At 41.5% G+C, this 14,602-nt stretch overlaps 1 protein-coding gene across 1 annotated transcript; it reads right to left on the bottom strand.

Moving 5' to 3' along the window:
- Positions 1 to 1,672: 1,672 nt before the first annotated feature.
- Positions 1,673 to 14,493, bottom strand: LOC131935483 (uncharacterized). The gene is made up of 8 exons (XM_059291879.1): positions 14,434 to 14,493; positions 13,664 to 13,726; positions 12,668 to 13,065; positions 6,496 to 6,607; positions 4,202 to 4,273; positions 3,246 to 3,417; positions 2,547 to 2,708; positions 1,673 to 1,967 (listed from the first exon to the last, which is right to left on the bottom strand). Exons 2-8 carry the CDS (start codon positions 13,720 to 13,722, stop codon positions 1,836 to 1,838), a joined length of 1,107 nt encoding a protein of 368 aa, XP_059147862.1. The 5' UTR covers positions 13,723 to 13,726; positions 14,434 to 14,493; the 3' UTR covers positions 1,673 to 1,835.
- Between the last annotated feature and the right edge of the window lie 109 nt (positions 14,494 to 14,602).

Genomic DNA, 14,602 nt, shown 5'->3' with positions numbered 1-14,602 from the left:
GTGTACATGCGTGTTGATCTACTATTCCTGAGAATTTATTGGTACCAATAAAGTACTACAGGTGAAAGTGAAGTGCTATCTAATATTTTGTACAAACACGTTATAAAACAAAGTATTCATAGGTTTAATGATATTCATTTTAATGAAGAACTCAGCACACATTAAATACATGTTAGCCTCAAAAGCAGTCTATAGAAAAAATTTCAAGCAACATAGTGTGTGTTTGTGTGAGTTATGGGTTTGTTGTGTAGTGTGTGTGTAGTGTGTAAGCATTTGTTAGTGTGAGCCGACAATTTATTCTTTGAATTTGCATCACACAATAGTGTAAAAATAGTGGACTTTGAAACAGACAAATCAAAGAACACAATGACACACTGGCGTTTGAAGTCCAAACCAGACAACACACTGTCTGATGAAGGCGTTCAGTCGGAACTCAATTGTTTATCTTTTTAAAAATGTGGGTACACAAAAACCAAATCAATAAACTAAAAGCCCCAACAATAAGAGAAGGAAGTTACAAATATATTCGCTTAACAACATCTCGCCAACCACTTTTCCAATATACACACCTCGGTCAACCATTTACCCACCATCCGCTCATCGCCAACCACTTACCCACCATCCACACCTTGGCCAACCACTTACCCACCATCCACACCTCGTCCAACCACTTACCCACCATCCACACCTTGGCCAACCACTTACCCACCATCCACACCTCGGCCAACCATTTACCCACCATCCACACCTCGTCCAACCACTTACCCACCATCCACACCTTAGCCAACCACTTACCCACCAACCACACCTTGGCCAACCACTTACCCACCATCCACACCTCGCCAACCATTTATTGACCATCAACATTGAGCCAACAACCCAGTCATTATTTTATTCCTTGTCAACCACCTCGTCACCATCCCCCACACCTGGTCAACCCAATCGCCATCCATACCTTACTAACCATCCTGCTATCACTGACACTTGACCAGCCATCCGTCCTTACCAACTACCCACACCTTGACCAACCACCCATACCTTGACCAACCACCCTTACCTTCACCAACCACCCAAACCTTGACCAACCAACCACCCATACCTTGACCAACCACCCACACCTTGACCAACCACCCACACCTTGACCAACCACCCCCCCCCCTTGACCAACCACCCATACCTTGACCAACCACCCAAACCTTAACCAACCACCCAAACCTTGACCAACCACCCATACCTTGACCAACCACCCACACCTTGACCAACCACCCACACCTCGACCAACCACCCACACCTTGACCAACCACCCATACATTGACCAACCACCCACACCCTGACCAACCACCCACACCTTGACCAACCATCCACACCTTGACCAACCAACTACACCTTGACCAACCACCCATACCTTGACCAACCACCCACACCTTGACCAACCACCCAGACCTTGACCAACCACCCTACCTTGACCAACCATCCATACCTTGACCAACCACCCACACCTTGACCAACCACCCACACCTTGACCAACCAACTACACCTTGACCAACCACCCATACCTTGACCAACCACCCACACCTTGACCAACCACCCACACCTTGACCAACCACCCACACCTTGACCAACCATCCATACCTTGACCAACCACCCATACCTTGACCAACCACCCACACCTTGACCAACCACCCAGACCTCGACCAACCACCCAGACCTTGACCAACCACCCAGACCTTGACCAACCACCCAGACCTCGACCAACCACCCAGACCTTGACCAACCACCCAGACCTTGACCAACCACCCATACCTTGACCAACCACCCACACCTTGACCAACCCCTTAATCCCACACAAACTTGGTATTAACGTACATCACATGACTCTGATATCGAAACGTCTCGGCGCTGTCGAGTTTTTTATACGTCTCAAATTTGTACTCCTTGAACCCCAGCCTCCTGATATGCCTCATCATCTGGTGGAGGATTAATTTAAGCTTATGTTAATTAATCACGTATACATATACTAGACAACATTGTTTTTTCTTCCAGGTCGTATTATATTAAAACGCTGTATCCAACTCCTTTGTTATATATATATTGACCTCTCACAGATATATTATGAACAAATATTCCTACAATCGCAATACAAAATACACTGCTTAGCTATTTTAGAAGGGACGCGTGGTAGAGAGTTCGGCTGCTGACTTGAAAGTATCGAGTTCGAATCCCGGTTCAAGTCAGTGGAACGTCCCTGAGTCCACCCAGCTCTGATCGGTACCGTAACTCGCATTAGGGAGTAAAAGCGGCTGGTGATAGTGCTGACCAAAACATCCCTTCATATGCCCAGGTCACTGAAATAAGTGAACTCTACTTCGACTGCCTCCTTGCCTGTAAGGTTCGAAAAAGTACTTATTTTCTTTATAACTGTATTGCATTAGTCAGATGTATGTAATAAAATGACTACTCATGTTTAAATGACATACTTGAATTTTTCTACACTGTACTATAAAAATTCATAACTAGAGGCCCTAAATTAATAAAGTAAAATGTACCTTGTAATACAAGACATAGTCCTCCTTAGCAGGTCTAGACGGAAACAAGTGGTACTCGATAAACAAATGCCGCACGTACTTCAACATGTCCGTCTCTATGATGTTATCTAAGACTTGCCACTCGTAGGATTCGATGTCAAATTTCAAGACGTCTATCACACGCTGGGGAAATATATCAAAACTAAAACACTGAGACGATGACATTATGCCTTATTATCGTAAAGTACCTCGTCTATTAGTTGTACTTGTTTTTTGTTAACCCTTCAGAACCTTATTATCCATGCGGCAGGTGATGTAGAGTTAACTGTTTCTGGACCTCGGCATTTGAAGAATTGTGTGGTAAGCGGTATGCCCAGCCTTCTTTACTTTCCTTCACGTGGGTCAAGTACCCCTTAGAGCGGGGTGAACTCTGGGACGTCGCTTAAGCCAGGGATCCGAACTCGAGACTTTCGAGTTAGCAATTGAAAACTCTACCAATCGACCATACAGTCCCATGTGTGGTCGAGTGTGTTTGGTTTTGTTGCTACTTGAATTCATACTAAAATATTTAACACAACCGTATGGTTGGATTAACAAAATTCTCTTTAATTCTTCCAACGGGTTTAGGTTTTGTAAAACTAAAAATGACCTCCTTTTAATAAAGAGTTTTGTAAAAATAATATTACATTTTTGTTACCTGTAAAACTAAATATATCTTACGTTCTCTAGCCCCAGGTGTTTTGTAAAACCCTTCAAGGTTCGGATCTGCCAGGTCTGTGTGTTCTTAACATACCCATCCTTGTTTGGGGTGAACCCGTTGGTGTTGACACTGCCTAGTCCCATGTTGTAGAAGGTCACTTGCGGGCTTCGTACGTGGGTCTCTTTCTTCATGCTGGTGGTGAAATATTTAGCGAACATGGCAATCTTTAAGGAAATAATAATAACTAGACGACCCAGTTTCCCATTAAAACGGTCTGTCGGCTACACAGTACAACAGAAGCCAGTTTCTCATTACTCTCACCTCGCTTCTATAAAGCTTATTCACTCAAAATAAATCCCACTACTAAGACCCAAAAGGGAATGGGGGTCTTTGGAAATTGTGTTTTGTGGAAGTTGGCTTGATGTAAACTCAACTCATCAGATAAAACATTTGCAAACTATTATATATAAACATGTTTTATCCCACAAAAAACCACATTAAATGCTCAAACTAATTCATAAATGCTGTACCTACCTGGGGTTACCTGTCGGTTTACATACCTAGTGCAACCTGTAGGTTTACGTACCTGGTGCTACCTGTAGGTTTACATACCTGGTGCAACCTGTAGGTTTACATACCTGGTGCAACCTGTAGGTTTACATACCTTGTGCAACCTGTAGGTTTACATACCTGGTGCAACCTGTAGGTTTACATACCTGGTGCAACCTGTAGGTTTACATACCTGGTGCAACCTGTAGGTTTACATACCTGGTGCAGCCTGTAGGTTTACATACCTGGTGCAACCTGTAGGTTTACATACCTGGTGCAACCTGTAGGTTTACATACCTGGTGCAACCTGTAGGTTTACATGCCTAGTGCAACCTGTAGGTTTACATACCTGGTGCAACCTGTAGGTTTACATACCTGGTGCAACATGAAGGTTTACATACCTGGTGCAACATGTAGGTTTACATACCTGGGGTCAAATGAGCTGACATTACAACCTAGTGCGCCCAGAGCGTCATCAAAGCTGAAGTCGTTATTGATCCTGCAATAAGCGAGTGTGTGATGTTAGCACAGTCAAGTTTATAGTGTTAAGATACTAAAACAAAAATAATAGCAACAGTTAATATAAGATCAATAACGATAACAGGATACTGAGGATACAGCAAATACTTAAGATAAAGAAATTAGAAACAAAATTAATAAAATACTAAAAAATTCTAACTATAAAACCAGCTAAATACATAGCAACGTTTAATGTTTACAAAAAAATAATAATATAAACTAATAAAATAATAATAGCCACTTCAAAACGCATTTAAATCATAATGATAAAAATTACAAAAGCTAAAAACGAGCAATAATATAATCTGAGTGTCTAAATATTCAAGGGATTTAACCAAGCCTGTATGCAACATAGTATTCTTAAAGTAGCGGCCCCTGTTAATCTGTTGCTATCTGTTAAACTACCCAAACACTGAGTTCAATCGATCACGTGCCAGCTATTAACCAATCAGAAAGGATCAAATCAATACCGTGCAGTTTGTGTTCATTCTACTTGCGTCTTTAGCCAGCTATCGTTAATGATCTAAACAAAATGCTGACAAACATAACGTATATATAGTTTATAGTGGCTAAACAACAAAAAAAAAGAGTTTAGTTATCACAATAGTTAACAACGTTAAAGACAAAAGATATTAATGTTATTATTTTAAACACAAAAGATAACAATGTTATTATGTTAAACACAAAGTTAACAAAGTTAAACACCAAAGATAACAATGTTATTATGTTTAAAACAAAAGATAACAATGTTATTATGTTAGAAACAAAATATAACAATGTTATTATGTTATACAAAAAGTTATCAATGTTAAACACAAAAGATAACAGTGTTAAACACAAAAGATAACAGTGTTATTATGTTAACCACAAAGGTAAAAATGTTAAACACAAAATATAACAATCTAATTATGTTAACATAATTTAACAATGTTAAACTCAAAAGTTAACAATGATAAACACAAACATTAACATTATTAAACACAAACGATAACAATAGGATAAGACAAGTAGACCTATAGAAAGCTAAAAAAATTAATTGAATAAGACTATAATTAAAACTTTCCAAATTTATTTTATTGGATAAAAAAAATGTTAACATTTTTGTCAATATCACTCTATTGGTTTAATATTGACGATCTGTCAGTCTAAACAAATAACATTAATGTGTGAGATGACGGTCAGCGTTTCTTTTAAACATTTCTCTCCGATTTTGGGGGATTGAAATATGTATTTATGATATAAATTATTTTCCCTTCCAAGATATGCATTAAAGAAACTAGGATGCTGATCAAATATAAATTTATTTCATCGTATTTAAATATCACACCTTTTTTTTAAAATCTAGCAATAGCAATATTAGCGGCCTGTTAAAATAAAAATCCATAATTTAAGACACACACAAAAGAAATAAAAGAATATATATTAACATGTAATTTTATCACCTTCATCCAACAATGTAACGTTAGGACCTGCACCCCAACATGTAATGTTAGCACCTGCATTCAACATGTAATGTTAGCACCTGCATTCAACATGTAATGTTAGCACCAGCACCGCACATGTAACATTAGCACCTGCACCCAACATGTAATGTTAGCACCTGCACCCAACTTGTAATGTTAGCACCTGCACCCAACTTGTAATGTTAGCACCTGCACCCAACTTGTAATGTTAGCACCTGCACCCAACTTGTAATGTTAGCACCTGCACCCAACTTGTAATGTTAGCACCTGCACCCAACTTGTAATGTTAGCACCTGCACCCAACTTGTAATGTTAGCACCTGCACCCAACTTGTAATGTTAGCACCTGCACCCAACTTGTAACGTTAGCACCTGGCCCAAAATTTAATGCTAGCACCTACCCAAAAGAAAACACAATACAAGGGGCTTTAACCACGTAAGGCTCATCCTGACAAACTGGCCAGTTCCCAAGCTTGGCCAGATGTTTACACTGGTATCTCAGTGGTGGGTTCATGTAACTGAGATATAAGTCATAAGTCATTAAATACGTGTATCTAAAAACACAATTCATACATTACAGCACACTATGTCAGTGATTACAGAACACAATTCATACATTACAGCACACAATGTCTAGATTACAAAACACCCGTGCATATACCTTGCCCACCCTTGACAGCGTCTCTGCCAAAACCCTGACAGCGCCCCTGCCTTAACAAGAGAACAAAACCACAACTTACGAGGCCATCATGGCCGCCGCCTCCCACCATGTTTTGATTGTTGTGACGTCAGCAGGGTTGGCGGTCAGCGAGGCGTTGCCACCAAATCGAGCGTTAAAATCCTTCAGGTACTCTGTAGATAAATGGATATGGTGTTAAAACAATGTGACTATATAGTAAAACTTACATGTTTTCTTTGTTATGTTTTTAATGAGTTTCTTTAAAGCTATGGAATCGGCCCTGTACCACTTCACCCCTTATCAATATATATATATATATATATATATATATATATATATATATATATATATATATATATATATATATATATATATATATATATATATATATATATATATATATATATATATATATGTAACTGGGGTAGGCCTAACTACCAGTTACAAATGATAACGAACGAGAAGCCGCGACGCAGTATGAAATCTGACGCAACCATAACAGGTGGCTTATTGGATCGGTCTGATAACAATCTCAAAGCCAACGCGTGCTATTTTGGGAAACGGTACGAGAAGTTTCAGACGAGCTGTCAACTTTGATGGATGGGACGCAGATGTTTTAGTGAATCGGACGGTACGTCAGAAACTGCGACATTAGTATTCGGATACATCGATTACAAGTATCGATTACGGAAATGGAGACAAGTACGACTACGATTTCAAGGCATAAATAGGAGGGGACGGGAGAACTCTCTCTCTTCCCGTTTCGAGGCTCTTACCTCTTTCATCGCTCGCTTAGATCAGTCAGTCTGTGTGACTATGTCAAGTCGGTTATAGAACGGGTTAGCCGTATTGTGTTAAGGAGGATTATAGACATGTGGATTCAGTTATATAAAGCCTAGTGAAGGACTGTTAGGGGTCAGTTGATTCAGACTATTATTGAGAAGCATTCCTGTTGATTTATTGTGTTATTATGAAGCATTTCTTGATTCATGTAATAAAGGATCAATAGCGAACCTGCATCTTGAGTATCTATACTGTGGTCAATGTTGTCTAGAATGAGTGGTTAAACTCGTTAACACGTGGCACTACAGGCAATTAGGTCTCATTACATGTGGCGTTGCGAGCATGGTAACTGTTGGCTCGTTACAATTGGCGTTGTCGGCAGGATAAATGTTCGCTCGTCACAATTGGCGCTGCGAGCAGGGTAAATGTTCGCTCGTCACAATTGGCGCTGCGATCAGGATGAATTCAACTAGACTTGCCGTTTAAGGCACCTATAGTCAACCTTGTGCATAACTGTGTTTAGTGTGTGTGTGAATTCGGACATTCAGGAACTGTGAAAATTGAGGAAAAATTTTTCATACACACACGGTAAGAAACGTCTTTTTTTATTTGAAGGAAATAAATAAAAGGGAAAACTGAAATCAGAATCGAGGAAATTGAAAAGAACAGAGATGAGACACCTTTCATTATCATTCTGGCTTGGTGTCACATGCTCTTTTGCTGCTGCAAGCATGTGGCTCAGTATACCCCTAGTTGTAGCACCAACTACCCTGGGGACAGCTATGGTGCTGACCACCAGCATCCAGATAATTGTCATTGGTATCTCCAACTGGGTTGTTGGACAAATACTGGGCAAAGATGGCAACCAAGATATGGATGTAACTCTTGGACACTGGAAATGTGTCATGAGCTCCCTTTTGGGCAACACTATCTGCTGCATAGCTGCAACATTTTTCCTTGGTGTGAGTGGCAGACGCGGGAGTGATATTTTAGATATCGGAAAGGAACAAAAACTCCTGCTGGCCCAACAATCTGAGTCAGATAAGATAGGCAACGGTAAAGATGACCCTTTGCCTCCAGATGGACCAGGACAAAATGTGGACAAAAAGCCGATCCATATTGTGGTCCTGCCCAGTGAGTCCCACGTCAACAAATTTTACGGGGACGGTAATCCAACTTTAACCAACAGGTTCAGCGAAGAGGTCAGGGCTGCCTGGGCCGCGAGAAACATGTCACCAGAGGAAAGATTAAGACTGCTGATGGGAAGTATAGGAGAGACGGTCAGGGCAGAGGTAAAATGCCACGAAAAAACCGTCCAATCAGATCCAGATAAGGTGCTGGATCTGATTATGGAGACCTTTGGGGAGAGACGGTCGGGAGTGCAACTGCTATCGGGATTCGTGGGCTTAAAGCAGAGAATGGCGGAGAGTGTGATGGAGTACTCACACAGGATGAACAGGGCCTTTGATTCGGCAAAGGTCAAAATACCGGACATTGATGTACGCCTACTGAGGGACCAGTTCATCGAGGGGCTAGCAACCCCGATCCTAAGAAGAGAGTTGAAAGAGGAGGTCCACAAAGACCCGCAGTTGACCTTCCTTCAGGTCAGGAACTCAGCGATCCGCAGGTCCGAGGATGAGGACCAATCGAACTGTTCGGTGGACAAAGTCTCTGTGCCTGAACAGAGACAATCCCCACCCACAGGGGCCGACACGATGGAGACCATGATGGCTCAACTGTTGGCCCACCTGGTTAAGGTTGACCAACGATTGGAGAGGTTAGACAGCAGGTCAACAGCTGAGAATCAGGGCAAAAACGGGACAAAACAGAGACAGGTTGGACAGCCGCGACCTGCCGGTCCATCGCTCCGGTGGACGGCTGATGGTCGACCAATTTGCGTGTCCCGCTCACAACCCGGACATATGGCACAACACTGTCCGGTGAAACGATCGCTCTCTGTAGGACAGGTCAAGGTTACAGAGCGGCGAGGTAATGACTTGGTAAACAAAATGACAAAGAAACACAGTAAGGAGAAAAAGAAAGGTAAAACACAACTAATGGAAAAAATGAACTGTGAAATGAACTTGAATGTTGAAAAGATTCAAGTGAACAATTTGTTGGTAGAGAAAAATGATGATAAGAAGAAAATTGGTAGACTTAATAAAGGAATTCAAAGTCTAACCAGGAAACTGGATAGGAAAAGTTCATGCAAATTAAAAGCACAGGAGAAATGTTCATCTTTAGAGTGTCTGTTATCGGAAGAAGTAAATAAAAATAGTGGACAACAGAACAGTGTTGGCAAACTAGAAAAATTATCAGATATTGAAAAAGAACTTCAAATTACAGCAAAGTTGGGATCCATCGAACAGCGATGGGCAGCAGAATTGGCACTCTTTGACCTGGAGAGAAAATATCGCCCAGGGCAGTCCAATGGTAATGCTGACGCGTTATCAAGGAATCCTTACGAGAGACCGGGTGATGAGGAAGAAACACTGACAGGAATATGTGAGGTCAGAGCGTCAACAGATATCCCTCATGGGGTACAAGTGATGCAAAACGGGCAGACCGGGGTGGAGCACATATCCACGGAACCCGAACATATGGACAGTAGTGATTTTATTTGCCTTAATCACCAAAAGATAAGAGATGCCCAGAGAACGGATAGTGGCTTACAACCGCTATTGAAATACGTCCAGGAACAAAAATTCCCAGGAAGAAGGGAAAGAGAACAATTTGGTCGAGAAACAAAGAAAATACTGAGTCAGTGGAACCGTCTCAGTATAAAGGATGGTGTTCTCATACGGAGAATTCATGACCAAATTGATGGGACAATACACCAGGTGGTGGTGCCTGGACAGTTAAGAGAAGAAGTGCTAAGGTTGGCACATGACAGGGCAGGACACCAGGGTCAGGACGGGACGCACAAAATATTACGACGGAGGTGTTACTGGCCCAATATGGAAATGGAGGTCAAACGCCATTGTGAGGCTTGTGTGAGGTGTCAGCATGCGAAAATGCCAGTTGTCAAAATGAGACAGCCATCAAGACACCTACTGGCGACAAAACCACTAGAGATTGTGGCTATGGACTTTACGTCGTTGGAGCAATCATCGGATGGGACGGAACATGTGTTGGTAATGACTGATGTATTCACCAAATGGACTGTGGCGGTGCCCACACGAGATCAGACTGCCAAAACAGTGGCAAAGGTATTAATAGAACATTGGTTCATCAAATATGGCATACCAAGACAATTACACTCTGACCAAGGAAGGGCTTTCGAGTCAGAAGTAATTAACCAACTGTGCAGCCACTACGGGATCAACAAATCTAGAACAACCACATTTAATCCGAAGGGAAACGGACAGTGTGAACGGTTCAACCGCAGCATGCATGATTTGCTGCGTACGCTAGAACCTGAACAGAAAAAACGTTGGCCTGATTTTCTCCCAGAGTTGGTATATCTATACAACTGCACACCCCATGCCACAACCGGCTTTACGCCATACATGTTGCTGTTCGGACGAGAGGCTCGACTCCCTCTTGATTTGTTCCTAGGAAAAAGGGAGAGTATGACTGGCTCATACACCGCACTGGAATATGTGAATGAACATATGAGAAGAATTAGAGAAATGTACAGGGTAGTACAGGAAAGACTAGAACATGAATCTCGGCGAAGGGAACCGCCGATACAGACGAAGGACCCGCCACTCAAACTGAATGACAGGGTATTACTGCGTAGCCACCCGTTAGGCAGAAACAAAATCCACGATCTCTGGGGACAGGAGATATGGCAAGTCGTGGAGATGCCTAAAGCAGCAGGTGGCCCCTTTAAGATAAGACCCATCGATCACGCCAAACCGGATCGGTGGGCGAATATTGCTCAATTAAAGAAATATTGGAATAGGCAAGAAGAGCAGTTACACACAGAGAAACCCAAGACAATTAGGGAACCGGAAGTTATAACGGAAATTCACATACCCATTCCGGAACCATATCACCATCAACAGAACAACCGCGATACGCAAGGGGAGGATACCGGCAACAATGAGGATCCCGGTCCCTCCAGAAGCAGAGAGACAGTAGACCATCAGATAAGTGGTCCGCGGAGAAGTTTAAGGAACAGAAGGAATACGAAATTTTTTGTCAGCAACCATCAATTCTTTCATGGTCGCGCTGGTATGAAAACAGACTGTTCAAAGAGCTATAGAAGTGAACTGGTGAAGGCACCAAATGGAAAGGGTGGATGTGAATTCTAGAACTGTTTTGTGTCTCAGGAAGATGATGTAGACACAGTTGATATGTGAAATAGGTATAACTGTCAATCGTATACGAATGGAACGTCGTGGACAGTGAGTGGAACAATAAATTTTTTTTTACGACTGTGCGATTGACTTTGGAGGAGTGCACCTGCCAGGCGTTGTTTGTGGTTGAAAACACACAAAAAAAGCAGGGGTGGATGTAACTGGGGTAGGCCTAACTACCAGTTACAAATGATAACGAACGAGAAGCCGCGACGCAGTATGAAATCTGACGCAACCATAACAGGTGGCTTATTGGATCGGTCTGATAACAATCTCAAAGCCAACGCGTGCTATTTTGGGAAACGGTACGAGAAGTTTCAGACGAGCTGTCAACTTTGATGGATGGGACGCAGATGTTTTAGTGAATCGGACGGTACGTCAGAAACTGCGACATTAGTATTCGGATACATCGATTACAAGTATCGATTACGGAAATGGAGACAAGTACGACTACGATTTCAAGGCATAAATAGGAGGGGACGGGAGAACTCTCTCTCTTCCCGTTTCGAGGCTCTTACCTCTTTCATCGCTCGCTTAGATCAGTCAGTCTGTGTGACTATGTCAAGTCGGTTATAGAACGGGTTAGCCGTATTGTGTTAAGGAGGATTATAGACATGTGGATTCAGTTATATAAAGCCTAGTGAAGGACTGTTAGGGGTCAGTTGATTCAGACTATTATTGAGAAGCATTCCTGTTGATTTATTGTGTTATTATGAAGCATTTCTTGATTCATGTAATAAAGGATCAATAGCGAACCTGCATCTTGAGTATCTATACTGTGGTCAATGTTGTCTAGAATGAGTGGTTAAACTCGTTAACACGTGGCACTACAGGCAATTAGGTCTCATTACATGTGGCGTTGCGAGCATGGTAACTGTTGGCTCGTTACAATTGGCGTTGTCGGCAGGATAAATGTTCGCTCGTCACAATTGGCGCTGCGAGCAGGGTAAATGTTCGCTCGTCACATATATATATATATATATATATATATATATATATATATATATATATATATATATATATATATATATAATTATAAAATATACACATTTATATATTCATATATTTCTATATATATGCACGTAAAGAAAAAAAAGCACACATCGCAAAGACAAGACCCCACCTGTGAGACCAAGGTTTACCTACCTAAAGCTCCACTATCATCCACTTCATCCATCTGAACGTCTTTCACACATGGATTTTTCTTCGTTTTCATTTCGTCAATTTTCATCTGAAAATCGTTTAACGTTTTCATTGACGATTCTTTCAACGATTTCATCAGTTCTTTGGAGTCGCTGTTGATGATGTCGTTGCATTGTTCGACGTATTTCAGCAAGTCATCGAACTTGGAGTCGGCCAAGGTTTTGACCTCGTCGATGGATTTTTCCAGTTTTTCAGCCGTCAGCTGTTCCTGTGTGAAGAGCTGGGACCAGGTGGTAGTGATGTGTGAGGTTTTCGTAAGCACCACCCCCAAAACCACGAACAGCCCGACCACAGCGATGAAGGCAACAGCTCTCCGTGGGATGAATGAAGGGCTCATGTCGCTGGGAGGTAAAGTTGAAGAAATAACTTTGTTAAATTTAAGCGATCGTACTCTCCAAACAACGAAATAATTATCGTTACATAGGGACGGAGAAATCGATCCCGTTTAATATCCATTCCGTCACTTACGTCAATAATTCTTCCGTCACTTCCGTCGTTTTCCGTCATTTCCGTAAATAATTTTTCCGTCACTTTGTCAAAACGTCTTCCGACACTTCTGTCTACTATACGTCTTCCGACACTTTCGTCAATACGTCTTCCGAAAATTGAGTTTCCGTAAATATTTTAAGAACTAATTTGTCCCCTCCCCTCTCTATTTTTCCCGGGGATAGCGCTTGAAACTTCGGGGGCCGGGGTGGAGTTGCACTTGAACCATAAAGGGGAGGACGCTGGTGATTACTTTCTATATAAATTAATATTTTTCTATTTCTGAAAGGAGGTGGGGAGGGGATTGTGGACACTGGAGAGATATTTTTTTTAAAAAGCACTTGACTAAACACTGCTAGTCAATTGGACTGCAGACAACAATAGACATGATACCCCTTTCTCCTTAAATATCATTAAAAACTCCTAAACCTATTTTTAAAGCAACCATCATACCTTTTCATGTTTCGACCGGAAGTTGACTGCTTAATCTCAAATTGTGAAATTTGTGTCATGTACCTGTCAGGACACAAAAATAGATGTGTCAATAGATGTAGTCTAGTGGTAGCTAACTATCTTTAGCTAGAAATGTCATTTGCTTCGCTATAGCCGCCCTTGGTTAGGGTATAGACATTACCTTGGTTAGGATATAGACATTACCTTGGTTAGGGTATAGACATTACCTTGGTTAGGGTATAGACATTACCTTGGTTAGGATATAGACATTACCTTGGTTAGGGTATAGACATTACCTTGGTTAGGATATAGACATTACCTAGGTTAGGGTATAGACATTACCTTGGTTAGGGTATAGACATTACCTTGGTTAGGATATAGACATTACCTTGGTTAGGGTATAGACATTACCTTGGTTAGGGTATATACATTACCTTGGTTAGGGTATAGACATTACCGTGGTTAGGATATAGACAATCAGTTTGTTATGGTACAGACATTATCTAGCTGACATCAACACGTAGCCTACTCTCTATATTGTGATTGCAATAACACAGAGAAACACTTGACGTTATGTTGGAAAGTAAATTCCGACCTACGTTAAAAACTTTATAACATTCAATTAGAGCAACAGCAAAAATCTATCACCAATGAAGGACATTTTTAAATAGGCCCACAAATAAAGCAACAGTTAAATGTTGATACAAAAACTGCTCTCTCAAACAGATCCTGTAGTTTCGAAAAGCAAGCGGTTGAAATAAAACCGTTACCGGCAACAGATCCACTGCTTTCAATCAGCCGATAAAGTCCACGGCCTCAGCTGGCTGTATGATGCACAGGTTATGTTATGTCTACAGTTAAAAGCTCATCAAAACGCTGTGGCTTGAAATTAACGTGATAAAAAAAAAACAGAGGTGTACCCACATTTTAAAACAGTTC

The sequence above is a fragment of the Physella acuta genome, unplaced genomic scaffold, assembly GCF_028476545.2.
Source record: "Physella acuta isolate Inbredline_101_S28 unplaced genomic scaffold, ASM2847654v3 ptg000146l, whole genome shotgun sequence".
NCBI lineage: Eukaryota > Metazoa > Mollusca > Gastropoda > Physidae > Physella > Physella acuta.
This window is presented reverse-complemented; position numbering and strand designations above follow the sequence as displayed.